This window comes from Tauraco erythrolophus, chromosome 1, assembly GCF_009769465.1.
Source record: "Tauraco erythrolophus isolate bTauEry1 chromosome 1, bTauEry1.pri, whole genome shotgun sequence".
Taxonomy (NCBI): Eukaryota; Metazoa; Chordata; class Aves; order Musophagiformes; family Musophagidae; genus Tauraco; species Tauraco erythrolophus.
This window is the reverse complement of record NC_141465.1, coordinates 109988558-110009998: the sequence shown is the minus strand read 5'-3', so window position 1 is coordinate 110009998 and position 21441 is coordinate 109988558. Positions and strand designations below refer to the sequence as shown.

General features: G+C 34.7%; 1 protein-coding gene across 8 annotated transcripts in view; it reads left to right on the top strand.

Moving 5' to 3' along the window:
* NBEA (neurobeachin) overlaps positions 1-21441 on the top strand; it is a 531270-nt gene that overhangs the window by 448723 nt on the left and 61106 nt on the right. For all 8 annotated transcript variants that reach the window (XM_086612868.1, XM_086612875.1, XM_086612851.1 and 5 more), the window contains 3 exons: positions 3169-3309; positions 10104-10223; positions 21032-21184. In XM_086612868.1, the coding sequence (XP_086468994.1) occupies positions 3169-3309; positions 10104-10223; positions 21032-21184 (414 nt within the window). The remainder of the gene's footprint in view (positions 1-3168; positions 3310-10103; positions 10224-21031; positions 21185-21441) is intronic.

Genomic DNA, 21441 nt, shown 5'->3' with positions numbered 1-21441 from the left:
AGAAATCTTTGTTGAATGACAGAAATGAACCTGTGTCTCCTGAATCCCAGGCTACCATTCAGATCATTAGTTAATCCAATCTAGGATCTGGCCAGAGAAGTCGAGGTGAGACTTTCTAGCTGAAGACCAACTCTACCTCACTCTCGTTTCTTTTTCTTTCTTTCCTCCTGTCTGGGTTAAGGAAGGGTAATTCCCAGAAAAGATTCTTCCCAGAGATTTTCACATGAAAATTTCCATACCATGCAGGAAAAGAGATGACTCTCATGATATTTCACTTAAAAAGTCCATTTTATTCAGCAGATATTTTGTGCATTTCAGCATTTTTCTTCAAATGAATCCTAAAGTAATTGAAAGAAAAATGGATTCTGACTCTGAAAAGAATATTGATGAGGATGAAGGTAATCTTCAGAATACAGCTTTTTAGATTTATCATTTAATAAATTGAACATGTGTCTTCTGAAAGTAGATTATTTTAGATACTTGTGCAGGCATTTTTACATGAAAATGGGAATGCACTATCTTACAACCTTATATCTTTTATCTTTTAAATTGAAATAACACTTCCCCCCTGAAGAACCTAGAAAACATGATGGTGTTTTTGCATGTTTTATGTGACTTTGGAAAATTATTGTCAAGTTCTTGAGAGAAAGTACCTTTTTCATTAAATACAACAATATAAATAAATTATTTTTTTAAGAGTTATTTAAAGCTATGGTTTAAACCATCATTAAAATTTTGCTAGTCTAGAAAATAAAATACCTTGTAATTATTTTTGAGCATCAGTTATTCCTCACAGTTCTTGTTACTGTAATAAATTTACAGTGAAGAATGAAAACACATAGCTTATTTGATGAAAGACATCTGATCAGCTTCAAATATATTTTGAAAGGCCTGGAGTTTTGATTTTCAGTCTTGCATTAATCATCATATCTCTTCTCTACTGTGCCTTCAAACATATATGTACAATAATATTGTGACAGATGACGCCTTTGCCTTCCATAGCCTCAGAATTCGCTGCAGTGTAGGGTAAGATGCACCTTCACAGTGGAGAGAAGAGATGTTCTCAGGGTGTTTTCCCATTATAAAATACAATCTCGCCAATTTTTCTGCCATTTTGTGTTTCTTTCTCAGAGGGGGTGAATGTTTCCTGTTGACAGACTAGAGTGTGAATTACTGCTTTAGCTTTTGAAATGTGCAGTTGGGGACTAGAATGTGTTCTTCCAGAGAAGTGAATGCACAGTACCTTGATGAGGCTGATATCGACAGGTCCTGCGCAGTCCCCTTGATATAATTTAGCAAAGTGCACATATATCTGCACAGTTTGTCAATCTAATAGGGTAAGAATGTCTTTTAATAAGTTACTTCTTCAAGAAAGTGATTGAACAACCATTTTTATATATTGGCAACTTATAGTCTATAATAATGCCAGCTTGTTTCCTGACAGTGGCGGGATGCGAACCGAAACCAAGCATAACAAAAATGCAGATATTTATTTTTTCTTTTTCCAGTAGTTGAGAAACAAGCCTGGAAAGTGTTAGGGAATGGCTCATGCTTCTCTTCCAAGAATGTTTTGTGAGGTTTTGCAGTGCAATCTACATCAGATAACATTGATCCTTAGGGATTACTCATACACTTTACATGTATGAGAAAGCTTTTAACACCTCCATGACACAGCAAAGTATTAAGCATCCAGAGAGTTTCGTATGAAAAATACTGAAATCAGGACATTTTAAAATGTAAGTCTTCATCAAACACTGCTATTTAAAAAGAAACTCTAATACATAAAATTGGAAAACAGCATGTTCTATGTCAGCCTTTTTAACAGCCATCTCAAAAAACATAACAGCGCTGAAAGAATAAAATAGTTGTAGCTTTAAAATTGTTCAGTTGCATATGTAGTATAGTGATAAACTGATTTGACCTTATACTAGTATTTCCATTCCAGATAACTGGATTTTAACTCAGTAGAAAAATTGCGTTGTGGAATGAAATGCCAGAATGCCTGTTAGCATTTTGAAAAGGATCAAGGTCCTTGAGTATATGTTTGTTTTCAAGTTATAATTCCCTTAATAATATCAATTCTAACTCTTAATTTTTGATGAATACAAATCAAGTAATCATTTAAAATTAGAATAAGTTTATATAATTATTTGGTGTGGAAGTGTACTCTCCTCTAATTATTGAACTCTGTGTGTTTAGTTGATTTTACTACAAAAACTAAAATCTGACATTTTTTTGCAGATAAGTAGTAAATACACTACTGCTATCGCATCTAGAAAAATAGATTTAAGATCACTTATATTTTTCAACATTTTATCAACTTGCTGTTGTATTTTCTTTATACCAATGACTTTTGTATCACACAATAACAAATATATTTTGCAAAAAAATTAAGATATAAAATGGGTTAAAAATCATAGAGAAGCATGTATCCGCTAAGTAGACACATCAAAACCAACAGTTCCTAATACTGTCTTACATTTCTTTTGGTTTTTACCTGATTTGTATTGATTGTCTGTTAAGCATGGTTAGAATGGAGTTTTAATTTGTGAATAATTTCCAAATTCTATTGTTTTTAAGTATGAAGCTGGTTTGTTTTGCTCAGTAAAACCTGGCTCTGTTCAGTCAGAAAGTAGATCCAGTCCTGCAGGACTACACACGGGTTTTAAGTATTTCTGCTTAGGATCACCAGACACCATCAGCAGTTCTGCGTGAAATCTTTTCATCATGAACTGTGCATTACAAAGTGTCCTGTGTGAGCAAAAGTCAGTTTTCATTAGCTGTGTGATTATGGTGAATGACAGCAACAGAAATATTAGTTTGGCCTCAATGCATTTAAAGTGCAGTTTTAGAAGTCTATTTCCAGAACAACGTTACTGAATTAATTGGGAAACAACTTATACTTCAAGAAGGTTTTGAAAGTTTGCAGATGTGGATCAGTCAGTTATATTTATCAATTAAAGTAAGGAAAGTCATAAGACTTTTAGTACACAAAACCTTTGAAAAGAAATTCTAAGATTACAGCAATCTGAAGGGATTACTACAGTATGGAATGAGTTTGGTTGCAGAGTCCCCTATATAGTGAATCTTAATGCAGAATTAACCTATGACATATCAGCCATGCTGCTCTTCAGCTGATAATATATTTGACCTCTTATCCCTTTGCAGCCTATTGGTGCTTTGAACCCAAAGAGAGCAGTCTTCTATGCAGAACGGTATGAGACATGGGAAGATGATCAGACTCCACCTTACCATTACAACACCCACTACTCTACATCTACTTCTACATTGGCTTGGCTTGTTCGTATTGTAAGTATTTCTGGATCCTGGTTTTCATTAATATCTTTATTTACAGCATCTCTTCTGTCACTTACCACTATGTTGATTTTTGCAATGAAAGTACCTTTCTATCAAAATCTCATTGCTCTTCTCTACCTTAAAATCTCAGAAGTTCTCTGTGTACCATGTATACTAATTTGTAGTGATCAGGGGGTCTTTCCTACCCAAACAATCTGAAATATATTTAGACACAAAATTGAGGTGGTATAAGGACACATACGATGAAGAAAATCCATCTAAAAGTAAACCCATCTAAAAAAAAAGTCTCTAGACAATGTGGAAAGCAGATACTGCTCATATATTCCTTTATTATATTCAGCTAGGGACATGTATATACAACGTTAAAGAAAAACCTTTCATAAAAAGCACATTAAACTGTGTCGGATTGAGAAGGGAATTATAGAACCAATTTTATATTAAAGCAGTATGGAGTAATATTTTATGCAAATGAACTATGCTTCTCAATGAATTAATAACTTGTAGTTTTCAGGAATGTAAAGATGTAGATTCTAACTTCAAACTGCTATTTTAGTTCTGGAAACCTCATACTTGAATTTAATCCTCAAAATCAAATCTAGGAAAGGGGACCAAACTTCAAAGATAGAATGAATCTGAATTCAGTTTATGTGTTAACACAATGTATTACAGAAAAAGGAGTGCTGATGAGAGACTTGAGGTTTCACAGAGAAACCTGAATTAATGAAAAATTGAGTCACTGTGTAATCACTGAACTTAAACTACACCTTGCCAATAAAAATCTGTCGCATAAGATGTATTCTAAGCATGTTTTGTACACAACCAAGCAAAGCAGAGCCGCACAAAGCTAGAGATCTGAGTTTTCACTCATCTCAGCTTCCCTTAGATATGTCCTGTTTTTCTGCTCAGAAAGGAAGAATTAATGTATCTATGAGTTCAAGATATACTGTCTTAACCTGTGGGAAACTAAATGTTGATTACACTCCTATATGGGGTGATCACTGTCCTCCTTTTATATGTTGCTAAATTATTCATGTACTGTGAATACATTTTATGGTTCACATGTGCTTCTTTGTTGCCTTAAAGTATATTAAAACCAGTGGTTTTATTTGCATGTTTATCTATTAATTTTGGCTGCTATTCAACAAAAGATCCCCTCTTGCTAGTTGGCAAATTCTTAGGGCTGAACGTCTCCTTACAGGCTGAATGTACAACACACCAAGGAGTATTCATTTCCTGTATTAGGTTAATGCTGTGTCATTTTTACTACTTTTGTTTATGTAACACTGTAGGTGTTCTTGCTTTTTGTCTTCTGCCCTAGAAGAGTGAGAGAGCAAGGTCTCTGCCTTGATGGCCTTGCAATATAGACCTGACAAGTTATGATAGAGCAAACAATACATGTGAGAACAGCAAGCAGAAAAGAAAAGGAAAAGCAGCGCACTCGAGGGAAGAGATTGCTGATGGCAAGAAGGTGAAAACAACAAAGACAGAATTTAAATATGGGGGCACACCTAGATAGGTATTTTGAAGATTATTTTAATAGGAGTGACCAGCAAAGAAAAGCAATCAGTAGAAGCAACAGAAGCGAGAGGGAGATAGATGTGGGGAAAGTTTAAACCTCAGGAAAGGAAAAGAAAAAACGTGATGAGGTCAAATAGGGCTGCGTATGGAAACCCAAAACAAAGATTTGATAGTAAGTTTGTATAGAGACAGTAAAAGATTATAGCTATCATAGAATCATAGAATGGTTTGAATTGGAAGGAGTCTGAAAGATCATCTGGTTCCAACCCCTCTGTCATGGGCAGGGACACCTTCCGCTAGATCAGGTTGCTCAAAGCTTCATCCAGCCTGGCCTCGAACACTTCCAGGGATGAGGCATCCACAACTTCTCTGGACAACCTGTTCCAGTGCCTCACCACCCTCAGAGTGAAGAATTTATTCCTTAGATCTAATCAAAATCTACCCTCTTTCAGTTTAAAGCTATTACCCCGTGTCTCATCACTACATTCCCTTGTGAAAAGTCCCTCCATGGATATTATAAAGTCATATCGATCCTTAGAGAGATATTTTTGGCTACAAAATAAAGAATGAAAAATCCTAAGGGAGAAGATTATGCCAGTGAAGTTGATAGATAAGGCTAAGTCAGATTTCTAGAAGTTAAAGCAAGATTTCTTGCTCATGAATTTTTTGAGCTAGTGTTTTGGTTTGTATTTCTGAAGAAGTCTGTAAGAACATTTTATAAAAGGTAAATTAGTCTAGTCCAGGGAGAAGAAGGTGACAGTAAGAGATGCAGAGATTCAGACAGAAAAATGCTTTCAATATTTTAAGAGATTGGAGAAGACTCGTGGGAAGAGATATGTTATAGTAGAGATTTTGGTAGAAAGTGACAACAAACAGAGTGAAAGAGAGGAATAGAAAGTAGTCATGTGAGAAGACTCTGTAGACCAAAGAATAAAAGACAAGGGAAAGAAAAAAAGAGAGAAATGGAGAGAAAGTAAACAAGCAAGCAAACAAAAAGCTATGACAAAAAATATACTTGGAATGAGGGAGAAGCAAACCAAAACTATATGGAGTAATGGGGATCCAAGGGAGAAACTACAAGCCTAGACTTTTGTATTAGAGGAAACAGTAGTTGTAGTAGGAAAAGTAGTTTCAGCCACTCTGAACTATGTATGAATAGAGTTATGTAATTGTCACAAAAACTTAAAATTTTTTTGAATCTTGCTTTTTGACTTTGAGAGATGCAATCTGGATCCTGTCAGTTCTCTTCAAAACATTGTTTATAATATCATATTTCTGAGTCAATTCTGTGATAATCTGCTCCCTACTGCTTATATTTCCCTTTGTTGCTTTCCTTTTTCTGATGTATCGGACTACTTTTATAAAAGGCACTTTATGCCTTAGTCTCAGTTCTGTCCTGTTTAGTTGATTTTATTATCATCAATCTCTGCCTCTGTTTTGTCATTAATAAATTTTTCACTGATAGTACGATTTTCTCTGGAGTTCTCTTGTGTGCTAAGAGTGTCCAGTAAAAATCTGTCTTTAAAATTGACCTGTTTCATTATGTTTCGAAAAATATGACAATGGCTTAGCATATGAAATGTTGAAACTACTGCTAATTACAGAAACTATAATAATTTTACAATTAATTTTTGTTCTTCCTCTGCCTTTCATTATGCTTAATAGAATAGAGCATAATCCTTAACTGAAGCTATGTGCTACTAGTACATCTGCAATGCTTCTGTTTGGGTTTTCTATCCGCTGATTTTACAAGTCTAGGTGTGCTCCATTCTTACACATTCCAGTGTTTAAGAACACTAGTAGAACAATGAAGGCAGTTTCAGAATTAGCAATGGTTCAGCCTCACCAGACTATATATCAGATTGTTTACAGTCACTTTTGAGGGTTATATAGCTGACTCTGAAACTCTCCCAAAGGATAATAATGGGCACACCCTTTTTCTGTACAGACCCCCTGCGCACATGCATACATGTGTGCATGCACACATTGATATCTGAATTGAAATTATAATTCTTAATTAACCTGTACATGTTTTATTAGACTAAACCATTGTGCATTACAGGCATTACAAGGATGTCGTGTGGGACAGTATCAAATGCTTTGGACAAGTCCAGGTAGACTATGTCAGTTGCTCTTCCCTTATTCATCAGGGCTGTAACCTCATCATAGAAGGTCGATTAGTCAGGCAGGATTTGTCCTTAGTTAAGCCATGTTGGCTGTCACCAATCACCTCCTTATTTTCTATGTGCCTTAGCATAGTCGCCAGGAGGATCTGCTCCATGATCTTGCCGGGCACTTGTATTCATTGTAATCAAGTACCTCACGAATTTCTCTTCTTCTTGGCAGTGAGCAAAGTGTGAATTTTATTCAGAATATTAGGAACAAGGGAGATGAGGTTATAATGAAAACATTGTGCAGCTTTATAGCTTTCACAGTAACAAAATCTTTACATGAAATGACAGTAATCGGTACTATACAATAACAGTATTTAAATGAGTATACTGAATAAAGATATGAATTGTATTTATATAATATAAGCACTTGACTTTTCAGAGGATAAAAATTTCCTTAAAATTATGTGAGAGGTCTGAGATAAAGCAAATGAAAGCTCTGAATTTCTGCTAAGGATTAAAAATCCAAAAAGATAGGCACAACAGATCATAGCAGGATAGCATAATAGAGCACCCCGTAGTGCTCAGCTATTAAAAGTTTAATCCTTGATTATGATTTTTATTGCTTTTGTATATTTGTCTCAGATGCTTAAAGTAATGTTGTCATGGAACTTTGGATTAATATTTTTACATAATTTATTGTAATTACGTCATTTTTCTGCTTTCTCCTTTTTTTTAATCCATCAACTGCTTCTGATTTCAGATCCTCAGCAGTGACCCACAGTCTGCTGCACAATGATATTCACAACAAATTACACGTCTTATAAAGAAAAAAAGTGATAGGTTGGGGTTGGTAGAAGACACAATTATTTGTGCTCAGGTCAATGACATATACATTTTTTGGTAGGAGTAAGCTAGAAAAATAGCATAATTTGCAAAAATTGCTATTGCAAATTTATACAGAGAATTGCAGGGTGAGAATTTAGTTAAAACCAAAATAATTCCAATGTCAAAAGAATTTAATGTACGTTTTAATGTTAAAATTATAATATTAATAGAATTTTTGGCTAAATTAATATAATCCAATTTCTGTATATATTGTCTTCAGTATGCTACCTCTGAGTCGGAATTGTATGCTTTTTCATTTATATGAAGCACTGCAAAATCTAGACCTATAAAAACTTAATTTATTTTCTTTCAGTATTACGATTCATACTTTTATGCTGCTCACCAGGTTGAACTACTGTTAAATTTTAATATTCTATTCAAATCATAAACCTCTTCCTCACATACCACACACTTTTTCAATATTCACAAGTGCAAACGAAGTCACTGTGCAGTGGGAGTTAAGGTCCTCCAAAAAGAACTGATATTGTGATTATTTTTTATTTAATTTAATTATTTTTAGTGAATTATTTAACATATACTAGGATTCTCTGATGGGAATAAATGCACTGATGAACATATATTCCTTAGATTGTTACCTATTCTTTTGAATTTGTCTTTTTAGTATAAATCCCCAATGTTTTAAGAGAAAAAAAGACTTGGAAAAAAATTCCACCATTCAATTAGCAGTAGAATGTCTTGCATTATTAAAATGAAAACGATTCCATATATGCACTGATATACACTGAAAGTTAAGATGCTGTCCCTGGCTAAAAAAACAAGAACGAAAAAATCTTTGTTCAAATATAAACAATTCCCTTAAGCTACTTCAAAGGTACCGACATACTATGATGACAATAAGAGAGATATCCCATTCCTTCTTTAGAGACAGAAATTTAGAGTTTTTCTTGTCTTTGAAAGAAAGTAGTCTGTGTTGACTGTTGTGTAGGATAGAAAAGATGAATTGGGAAGACGTGGGGTAAAGATTAGAGGAAAAAATAGTTTTTGGAAGTCTGAATTCCCTTTTTTATTTTCCTCCTCTTTTTGGATTCTTTCACTACCTTTGCATCCATGGTTTTTGTATGTATTTTTTAATTGCTCTTAAATGCTACAGAAAATTAATTACTTCAGTCCTCTTTAATCTTGGGTAATTTAAACACAATGTATATAATGTGATGTAATTCCCTCAAAATTTCTTTATTAATGGAGGACTTCCCTGCTTTGTTCAAAAATTTCAGAAAAGGAAGCAGAGGCTCTATGGAATAAAATGAAAATATCAGATGGGTAATATTGTTAATAAGAATTATAACTGGCTGTATTAACAAAATTTCCAAATGATCTGGACATGCAAGGAAATAAATTTGGGTGTGAATTTAACAAAAGGGACACTTTTTGAACATTCCCCATCAGACTTTGGCAAAGAGGAAGAAGTAGTTTCCATCCATGTGGATATATTGCCAAATATTAATTGAATCAGAGAGCTAATGGAGTGGTGCTGGAAAACCAGGGAGTTGGCAATGGTCTCAGTATTCGGATTCTGCTGTCAAATTAAAGATTTGGTCCCCTGTTAACTCCTTCCCTGCAGTGGAATGTGGTGATGTAAAAACGTATTCTCCAGACTCGAGCTCTTCCTGCCCAAAAGTTAATAGCTGTATCCGTTTAGTAAGTACTGGGAGTGTGTTTTCAGACAAAAGTAAAAACTCTGTACCTCTGCCCCAAAGTAATGCTAAAGCTACAAATCCTGTAACCATAGTCAGCCTCATAATGACCATACAGCCATGTACCCACCATGAGGCAAAATGGAACCTCCTGAGGTCTTTTAAATTAAATAAAAACAAAAGGAGAATCCAGGTAGGCGACTTTTAAAGATTTTATTTTGACATGCCATCTTACAAGAGGTAAGCAAAGCACAGTAATATAAATAACACAAAGGGTGTTTATGATGGTTGGAGTGAAGTAGACAACCATCATGAACTGGAACTAAGCTACATAGGTCTGCCACTGATAGGTAATTAATTTTGTGGAAGAGTGAACACGTAAAATACTCTTTCCTGCCAGAACTCAAAATTTGTTTCTGCAAAATGTGTTAGTACTAATAAATGGACTAAGATACTCAGTACAGATACCTATACATAGATCGAACCATATTTTTCTTTAATTGAGCCTCTGTGAAGTATTTTGATCTGCAGACATAATTTGGATTTCGTTAGAAGCCTGCTGCATGGTTCCTTCTGCTGTTATCTTAATCCGTCTTTATTTCATTAACTACAGGAGCCCTTTACAACATTCTTTCTAAATGCAAATGATGGCAAATTTGACCACCCAGATCGAACTTTCTCTTCAGTAGCAAGGTCTTGGAGGAACAGCCAAAGAGATACCTCAGATGTGAAGGTAACATATACATCAAATAAATAGATAAATGTGCATTTTCATTTATGGTATTTCGTTTTATGTAGGGACAAAGAGGGGTTTATATTTCATATATTTATATTCAGTACACTAGGTATAGTTTAAATAAAAGGTAGATGTTACTAAAGATTATTGTTCTAACAGAAACAATCAAAGATTCTTTGAAGTTAAGTGGACAAAAGGTGTTTTGTTTTTAGAGAAAAACAACCTAACTGATCTAATTTAGATCAGATAATCAGGAGATGGAGAAAAGCCCAATAAATTGTTCTTTCCTGCTGTTAACTCAATATTTGGCCCACTCCATAAAACACAGCAGGAATTGGATTTGACCTTAAAGTGTCATATTGTTATAGCTTGCCTAGCTCTGGGTTTGCATTGCCTGGGGCAATTAATAAAGCATTAATGACAAGACCCATTTAAAATGTTGGCTTTTCTGTACAGCTTTAGCTTTTACTTGACTCTGCCTGGGGATATTATGCAACAATACGCATTAGATTAAAACAACTTCTACACGATATACAGAAACAGCCCGAGAGCAGGGTGATTTTACTGTTGTTATTCCTTACCTATTGTCAAATACAAAGGGTTATTGTTCATATACATAGTACCTTATCAGAAAAAAAACCACCAAATCTAATAATATTTTGAATAATATAATCCTTTCTTGATTCTCATTTTCTAGTAATAAGGTAGGCAAAGGCTGCAGTATACCATTAATTGCTCTTTTTTGAAAAACTTTATTTTAAAGTGAATACGTCTCTGTTCTATTTTGATACTACCACTCATACTAGGAAATGCTAAAGTCAAGGTTACATTTCCATCATATTTTGTTCTTAACTTGACAATGGAAGAAGATATAAATTTATTGATTTACTTTTGTTCAAGAGCTCTTGTTTGCATAAATATTCCAGCAGTCTCAGAAGTGTATGTGGACAAACCATGTTGTTATTATTCAGTTACTAGTTAGAATAATGAATTGTAAAATGTATTGCCATCTTAACATGTGGAAGAAAATGCTTTTTAAACAAAAGAAATTAACCTAAACCTCTTACAATCCATTTCATGTTTATTTATGCTCCTCTGGAAGTCAGTAGTATTTTAAGTACTATCACCATTACCTTTGTAAGAAGAACAAAGGAAATTTCAGAACTTGGAAGGAATTCAAGTTAATATCTACTGTATTTCAAATGGAGGCATTTCTCAAATGCAAAGTGCTGATGTTTTTATTTTTCCCTTTCAATGATATCTAGTTTTCCTGATATTCCACCAGAATATCTGGGAAAATGGCCTCCTAGGAGTGGAACTGAAACAAAAGATAAGAGCCTTAAACTGAGGAATAAGGGAAGACAGTTGGAAGTGACTATAATCTTCTTGTCTAGCTTTAGGAGGAGGGCAGCTAAATACATGAAGGCATTTCAAAAGATAAAGGAATATCTGTGGATGGACAGAAGGATGGTATTCAACTAATACATGTAATTAGTGAAAGCATTCTTTCTAAACTAGCAACCGAGTGAGTTATCAGTAAAACAAAGAACTGAAATGTTTATATGAAAATATGAGGAGTCTTGTGAACCAGGTGGGATAATTTAAACTGCTGCTGTGAGCTAATGCAAGAATGCAGGAATTATGGAGGGCTAACAGTTGCATTACAAAATGTACTTGTGTTGAAAAAATCCAAGTTATTAAAATAAAACAAGTGCTAAAAAGATGTTCAAAACTAGGTACTTGCCTTCAGAAAAGGAAGGCAAAAGGTGAAGATGTGGAGTAGCTAGGTACTTTAATGTTCCTGAATTTGAAGAAAGGCATTAGAAGTAACTTGGATAAAATAGTAACGATTAAGGGTCAGAGTTGCATTGGGGAAATATTGTAAAATAATGTACTCTAGAATACATTTGGGAGTCTGCCGTAGAGCCCCAGAGTCAGAATTAGATATATATATACATTTCTGTTATGCCATTAGAAAGAGAAATACTACTTGGAGCTAAGTCATTACAGAAAATCTAATATGGGAGGCACAGATGAGGTATGTTAGCCAATAAATGTTTTCTCCAGATAATCCCTGACCTATCTGTTCAGGGGTACTTTAGGGATTAAAGAAGCTGTTTAAAATATGGTTTTGTTAATTAATGAAGATACAGGGAAGGTGGGTTTAGAAATTAACCTTGAATTGATTTATTATGAGTTGATTCAGCTTAAGAGAAAAATGGCTAAACAAAAGCAGATTCAAAAATAAGCTAAGTTATAAGGGATGTTAAAGCAAATAGCAAAAGTTCATAAGCTATTTAACTAAAAACGAAAAAGTAAAAAAAAACGGTAGAAATGAGAGATTTTAAAATTTATTTAATACCAGCATTCAATGTATTGCACCATCAAATAAATTTGTTATGTATTGATACAAAGCCACTACTGGAATAAGTCTACTGAAATACATCTCTGTAGCGTAAGCAATATATGTCAATGCACTGCTGTTTTGTGTTCAGTTTAACAAGAAAACTTGAAGGTCAGCAGGATGGCAGAAAGAATATAGTGAGACCGAAGCTATATCCGTAACGTTATAACAACTGGAATATCTCGTTGCGTCTAAATTGCACCTGAAATAGTCTGATTAGTCATTTGTTTGTTTCAGAGCATTTATGTTCTTAGAGAAGACAAGTTTTTGGTTTTATCTGGTTCAGTTTGTAGTACGTATTTGTGCTGGATAAAGCAAATTCTTAGCTCTTTGTTTTGTGGGAACTAGCTAGTGGAAGTATATACCCAAACTGGAGGGAGCCATAAGAATAGCAGAAGATGTGTTTAAGGAGTTGGATACAGGAAGAAAAATGTATGTATATGTGGGATAATTAATGTCTAAAAGTGAAGACATGGGATCTTAAATTCTATAAAATATGCAAACATATGAAAGGGAGAAGAATTGTTTGTCAGAGAACAAAGAGGTAAACCTCAGAGGAAAGGGATCAGAGTTCAAAAATCCTTACTTAACTAACAGAGTGTGAAAAGTTACAGTGGAATTGAGTATTCTCTGAATCTGAATATCCTCACAAGGGGAAGTAGTAAAACCCTTATTTCTCAAGCTTCTTAGAAACACAGCCTGGCAAAGCACTGGAAAAGCATCAGGGACAGTCATGAATTGGCAAGAGGATGCGCTAGTTGACCCTTTAGGCCCTTTCCATTTGTAGAGACTGTGTTTCTTAGCGATAAATCAAGAATGAGTAAAGCAGCTAATTGTTGCTGTTGTTTGTTGCTTAAGATCTTAATGAACTGCATTTCTCAATGCCATGACATCAGGGCCAACTTTTCCCTGAGGCCTCGGAGTTCATTCTGCAGAAGGATGGGAAACTGAACTATTATTAATACTACAAATGCCTCATTTTTTCAGATTAGTTGTGCTGCTGCTTGGAATGCCTTACAGGCTTTTCAAGCATTTTAATCAAGTTTTCAGGGACTGGAAAAGCAGTGAGGTTTGGGGAACCACCAAAAGACTCCCTCAAAATCTCCACCCGTTTTGCCCACTCTCCTAAGAGCAGCAACCGCTGACGTGCACAACAATAGACCTTCAGCTCTGAGAGTGTGAAACACCCAAAAATTCATGTTCATGTTCAGCTGTCTGACAACTTCTAATATTTATCTAGCAGTCCTGTGAGAAAGTAGTGTGCAAAAGAGAAGATGTATAGAGGTTGCATGTGAGTACAAAATCTTAAAGCATGTTCTCTGTCGAAGTGTCCTGCATATTTGTGTAGCTTCTTCTGGCTGCACACGCAGTTATAAATGAAAGTCTTTGGCAGTGCGGATTCTCACAGGATATACACGCTGTAAATTGTTTTCCCACCCTAAAGATTTTTTGAGTCTTTATAGTGAATATTAGTTGTGTGGAATACAGATTGTCCATCAAAGCAGCAAACTTTCAAAACTGTTAAGAATGGCAAGCGTTCATTATTCATGTATTCCTTATCATATATTTGAAATTCATCTGAGCTGCTTTAAGTACATTTAATCTCTGATCTCACTAATCTCATTAATTACTGTGGCACAGGTTATGAAATAATTTAAAACCAGTGTGTGTAATGAATTAATCTGACATTTTTCAATGCTAAGTGTTGCAAGATGGCCACTGCTTTCAAGTACCAAATTAAATAATCATATGAATTGCCTTAATTCTTTATTAGCAAGGTCTAATCAAAAAATCTTTTTTTTTTTAAATCAATATCTGTATTATGATTTTTTTTCGTCAGTTGTTGTTGCAGAAAGAGGACTATGAGGTGCTTTATTCTTAAGTGCTTAAGTCGCTTCTGAAATAGGTCAGTTTTAACTAGTAAGTTGAGATTTTTAAGCAATGTAGACACTTCCCACAACAGTGTTCCTTTGCAGCCTCAGTGCAGTTTTAAAAGAAACATCCAAACTACTTTTAAGAAATTCTGCATTAAAATTTAAAAACCAAATACCTGACATTTGCACAAGAACGCATATCTCTTTAGGAAGCTGCAATTCTGTGGGTCAATCTCCTTTTCTCACAGGCATGTGTCTTCTCTGTCATTCTCTCTCTCCCTTTCCCCTCCTTCCCTCTCTCCCTTTGTGTATGTGTACTCTCCTCTGGAACTAAATTGTTTCACATTGAGCTAATGAAAATAGGGCTGTGGCAGTGGTTTGATGAGTCTGAAAAACAAGCCGTAATTGCTACATCTTAAATGGTGGCAAAAGGTGCACCACCTTTGATAAATGTAGCGTATGATAGATTATTGCTCAATGGATGATTAAAGATTTACTTAGACAGTTTTATTCCGTACATTTGGGATGTTTTGGTTCATTTTCCAAGAAACCTCTTCACCTACAGTGGATGAAACAGAATTAATACGATATGTGCTATGTTAGCGTGGTAACACACAAGGGAGAACCTGGATAACAGTTTATTTTATTGTGTCTCCCTTTATCAACATCGACCTTCTCTCGAGATAATCAGTACAAGCTGGAGGAAGAATGAACGTTCGCGGAGTGACCTTTGAGGAAGCAAGTCACCCGGAAATGACCATAACTTGGCCAGTCAGCTTTCACATTTTTTCCTTTCCACCTCCCCCTCTCCCCTCCAGTTTTCGGTAGCATTGACTTCCCCAGAGCTGCCTGTTCAGGCACTAATCTTTCCTAATGCCTCTCAAACTTGTTATATTACTTTTGGAATAGTGTGTTTAGAAGTTAGAAAGGTAGCTCTGACAAAATGTCATTAAGGTGCCTTAGTGTGAATTAACACAGTTAATGGAGGTACTCATGGCTGACCCGTGGACCCAGTACTATGCTCTTGTGGAATTAATGGATGCCAGGGGATCAACCTTTTGGGAGGAAGAGAAAGAAAGAAAAAGAAATGGCAGCTTTAAAACTTTGAAGTGAATTATATTAGAAAAGTGAAAACGTCTGGATTGGATTTGATTTCATTGATAGGCCATAAAATGGTATACCCTTAGCAAAACATATTAAACAGAAACGTCAGATTTTATGCAAGTGGTGTACAATTATGATAGTGTTAATAGTGGTCCTTTATCACCCCAAGACATATTTTCAAAGTTTGATTTCTCAGCAGCTTGGATTTGTCACAGGCTTGTAAATTAGAAAATGCATGTGGGGATGTTTTCTTATATGAAGACACAAGGCATATAATACTGTTAACTATACCTTGGGGTTTTAGTATAGCTATTAAAATCAACTAGAGATCACATTTACAGACAAGAAATGTCTGTTACAATATTCATTTTACTTTTTTTTTTACACCCCTCAGTAGCTTTACTGCATCGTTCTTCATCTGAGAAGAGCCAAGCTTCTCGGGCAGTTTGAAAGGTAGCTGACTATTAAATGATAGAAAGCTAACCTGTCTTATTAGAAGTGTGAATGAAAGGGGAGCAGAGGAGGTTACCAGCTTGTGAAATGTCAAGGACAACTAGACAGAAATTACGGCAAATGGATTTAGATCACTAGAATCCCTATTTTTATTAACTCTTTGAACTCTAGATATTTATTGTGGTAAGAAATTACCCATGACAGGTTATGTAGTTGGAAAGATTTATTTAGAACCTTTGATATGTTTTGGTAAGAGCAAAGAAGGCAATAAAATTTACTGAATGGTATCAGTTAATGAAAAAATTATATATCAGCTGAATGGCATACAATAACAATATGCATCTAGATTGCTTAATTGTTCTTTGAATATTTTAAAAATACCAGACTTTTTAAAAATTTTGGTCTTCTGTGTCTTTTTTCTTTGCATTCCCTTGTTTTTTTGTCTGCAAACTGATGTAAATTCTGGGGAAGCTTTTTTATGTTGTTATTTTTGATGTTTTCTGTCACGACTTGATTTACAGTGGCTGACTCAATGTTTGCAGCGTAGGACAATAATATTTTGAGATTTGTCTTTCGTGAACATTTATACCTTGAAACATAAACTTCTCAAAATCACGGTAGCTTCAAACAAGCGCTCCTATGCATAGACCTATGGCTTTGCATTGACCTTTTACCACTAGTGCCACTGAAGGTGCAATAAGAATTTTAAGGATCCACTTACCAACTATTCTGTCTGTCAAGTGGAAAGCAGATTGAGATAGAAGGTCCTCTGTATCCTATCACCTGGTGTAAATACCATCCCTGAGAGACATTTTTCCCCCTGCTAATTTCTGAGACTTCTTGTCCCTATCTTCAGTGTGAATTTAACAATGACCCTTCTAAAGTACAAAATGGTGATTTGTAAGAAGCTATGTTATATGGCAAATTACGCTGTGCATAAAAATAAATGAAAAATAGCAGATCCTGTCAGAAAAGTATGCAATCTTAATCTCTGATCTAAAGACCACAGAGGTTGATAAAAACATTTATTTTGGCTTCTGTGAGATGAACATGTGACAAAGTATAATAAGACCAAAGTATATATAGGAGTAAATTAAGTTATGTACTGTTTAGGAGTAATTCTACTCACTAGTTTGGGGATATTAAAAGAATGTTTTACACATCTGTAACCAAAATTTAAGCAATGTAGCAATACAGAAGATAAAATTGTTGTCCTTCATATGGACTTTTAGGAGCTGAAAAGCTGTAAAGCTGGTAAGATAATGCTTTCCAAATATGTAATAAGCTATGCAAAGAGAAAACAGTAGTCTGTTCTCTGTATCTTGATAGCTAGGACAAAGGAAAATGGGCTTAGATTGTGTAACGAGTGATTCAGGGCAGGTGTTAGGTAAAACTTCATCAGTTGAAGGATACTGAAGTCAGATGATGGAAGGATTGTGGGGGTGCTGTCACTCAATTTCTGAGACAACAGGGTGGACAAATATCTGACAGGAAAGATAGTAGGTATAGCTGAACCTCTTCTGGAATGGAGGAACAGGCAAGGTCACCTCTTCAAATGTGACCCTAAAACTGTTATATATTTGAGGTGTCTGTTCCCTGTCCTTCACAGGAAATGCACCAGAAGAACTGTCTTTCTCTCTAGTTGTGTCCTTTATTAGAGTATGAACTGGCATGAACCCACTCATGAAACAAAGAAAACTCAAACACTGGTGGAGAAAAATGTAAATAGGTTTTGAAAATAAGTCTATCCCTTGCTAGTGTTATCCTTTCCTTCACTCTTGTGTTCATTCTTACAACTTACAGTGGCTTTTTTGGTTGAAGCAATTCTCTCTGGGTCCCAGTTGTCATCTTGCTGTCTCTGACGAGGTTCACTCCTGTCTGCTCCTGCATTTTCCCAGCAACCTCCCGGGCTCTGTCGTTGCTGCCTGCTCTGTCCTTGTTAGTCCTTGCTCTCTCTGCTTCTCCCAGCTTGTACTTTTCCTCCTCCATCTCGAAGCATGCTCAGGGACCCTGGGGAAGGGAATATTTACCTTTCCATCCTCACCAGGTGCCTGCCATTGGCATGAGGTGGAAGAGACAGCTTCTTCATTTTTTCACAGCAGAATAAACAGTGGACACATAAAACCAAACCTTTCTATCACATTTCTCTAGATTAGCTGTATTTTCTATGCTTCTAAGTAGCTAAATGCACATTTTGAAGATTTTTCCAAATGTTAGCAAGTTTATACTTACGGGATGCCTCAAGTTTTCACAACAGCTATGTGTTTTAGTATATCTTCATTCGTTCCCTAAAACTGAGAAGGGGATGGATTTACCTGAGCTATTTTTAAGTGTCATGGTTTCTTAGTGTAGTCAGTAGTGGAGATAGCAAAATTTCCAGAGGAATATCAAATGCTACCAAAGAAAACTGAATGGTTAATGCAAAGTATGGGAAATATGTAAGTATCTGGGAAAGATCACATGAGACATTGTTCATATCTCAAGGAAAGATTTAGTTCATGCTAAATGGTATTCAAATAAGCAAAGAAAATTGTAGACTGCACTAAAAATAGCACTGAAGAGAATGCTGAGACTTTAATACAGTGGGTTTATTATATTTTTTGAAATACTATGTTTAGTATTTTTATATGAAAAAAAAAAATTACCAGGAGATGTGTAAGTGAAATGATTAGGGTTCTAGAGAGAGTGTTATTTGAAGAGGATTTAAAAGTCTGGCACTGGTTAGCTTCCAGAGCACAGGAAAAAGACAGGTCAAACTAAACATATACAGCACAATAAATCTTACAAAGAAAGTTAATCACATGCTTTCTATTTATTCTATTTCTATTTATGTTTTCTGCTATACCAGACAAGGGAACATTAAATTATACTGAAAGCAAATAGCAACAAAGATAGAATTACTAAATGGAAATACCATTAAAAGTATACAGTGACTTAGATCTCTTTGTTTCAAGATGCCTCTGAAGCCAGAAGGTTAGTAGAATTCAGTTAAACACTAGATGTGTCTCTGTGCAATAGAAATCTTTTAGATATGTTAGATGTAAAAGTTCACAATTAGATCCTCAGACATTTAAAACTGAAAAAAGGAAATGTAAGCATTTATATATCTTTGATGGAATGAAAAACATGCTTGCTATTTGACATGACAGGTTAGTATGCAATGATATTGCACAAAAAATGGTAATAATTAAAAACCAGTATGCGTTTCAAGGCTTTTATACAAAATAGAAATAACTTTGCCTACTTTTTTTGTTTAATAAATTCTATTTCATTTGAATTTGGACTTTTAACTTAATTTTGACTGAATAATTTAATCATTCTGAGGTTCTTATGAATTTTTCCTTTCTATAAGGCAATAGTCTTAGTTTGTCAGTGATTTGTGTGGTAACACATGTTGAGTTGTGGCAAGATTAGTGTCTAGTTTTCTCCAGCTGTGAGGATCGTTCATTCTTCTTTGGACTTCATTAGAGAAAACCAAAGGGCATCCTCGGCAACCTGAGAGTTAATCCTGTTTAGGGGAAAGGGAGGAAGTTTGCTTTTAGAAATACTCTGAGTAAATTAGAGGTATATAATCAAACTAAAGATTGTCAGTAAAATAATCTTTTTTCTCTTAACCTTATAGGATATTCATGATTGCTTTTAGTTTGGCTTTGATATAGCTGCTGTTTTGTTATTTACTGCATGTAATATTTTTTTTTTTTTTTGGGCTTTTTGAAATTACAGCTTATTTCATAATGAGCTATTCAAGCTCAGGCATGTCTCACTTGGTTAGTGTTTTGCACTGGTTGGATATTGATTGGCATTGCATTTTAGTCTAATCTGAATTCAGGCTGTTTGTAGTATATTAAAAATGATGTAAAGAAGCAAGTAGATTGCCTCCCTAAGCATACTTAAAAATGTAACGTAAATATTATATATATTTTTTTTTTTTTAACGGATAAATTTGAAAGGATCATCTATGCTTTAACTGCTCTATTCTCTATGGAGTTGCCGGTCAGATTTAATTAGATAAGTTTGTGTCTGCAGTGACTTTTTTTTTATGCTTCACATGTCTGCAAGCCTTTGAAAGGACCACAAAGAGACTCAGGTTTCAGGTGCTGTGTCATCAGTTTTGATCATGTTACACAACTGAATGCCATAATGCTTTTAACAATGTAGTTTAGTGAATTTAATCCATATCTGGATATTAGAAAAGAGATAGCAGGCTTTAAAGCTTTTTTGTTATGGCAGTTCAATATTTACTGCTAAAATAATAGACAGCAACAAATGGTGATATTTATTATGTCAAAATGCATTTCTATTTTACTATCCTGGAAATTGGGAAAAACTTCACATTGTAACTTATCTATAATGTATTAATACACTGCAGATGATCTTCGCTACTCCGTTATTGATCTGTCAGTTTAAAAATCATGTGTTTCTGGTTTAAGGACATTTGTTGTACTGACATTTTTCTCTCCATGTATTATTGTATTTTTCTTACATTAGGAAAATTCATTCACTTTGAATTCTTTTTCCTTATATACGTAAACAAATTGCCACCTTTTCTTATGCATTTAAAAAATATAGAGAAAGTAAAATCAAGACAGTGTTATGTCATCATCTTTTTCCCCTCTTTTAAGTAGCTTAGTTAAATAGTGATTAAAAAATCTGACATATTTACAGTATTGAAGGCTTGGCAAACAGTTTCTTGTACCTGTTATTCTGAATAGGTCTCCTTTATTCATATACACTGTTTTTCCAAAGTTATGCTTTTCATAAAAACAGGTATGGGAAAGATGAAGATTGACTATTTCACTGTGAAAAATATGTTTGACTGTAAGTACATGCAAACAGATGATAAAATTTCTCAAACAAGTGCACAGAAACAGGATGCTTTAATGTGCTCTACAACAGAGCCTGATTCTGACAGCACCATTTAGCATCTCTTTATAAATGTAAAGTCTCATTGTGTGTTTTCTCCTTGCTAGGAGTTAATTCCAGAGTTTTACTACCTACCAGAGATGTTTGTCAACAGTAATGGCTATAATCTAGGAATCAGAGAAGATGAAGTTGTTGTGAATGATGTTGATCTCCCACCATGGGCTAAGAAGCCTGAAGACTTTGTCCGTATCAACAGGATGGTAAGCTGCATTTTAGTTTAGCCTAAGTAAGGAGTTCTGTGTTTTAACAAACTAACTTGATGCTATTTTTCAGCTCTTTAGAACTAGTTTTATAGAAATAAAATGTGAAGGAGAATTTGCATTGTGTCTTGCTTGACATAACCCTTTATTTTACAATGGGTTTTCCTTCCATGTGCCGTCATGGAAAATGAAATTCAGTTATTTACTCTCTTATGAGAAAGCATCAGATGGGCACGAGCTGATCAACACAGGATAGC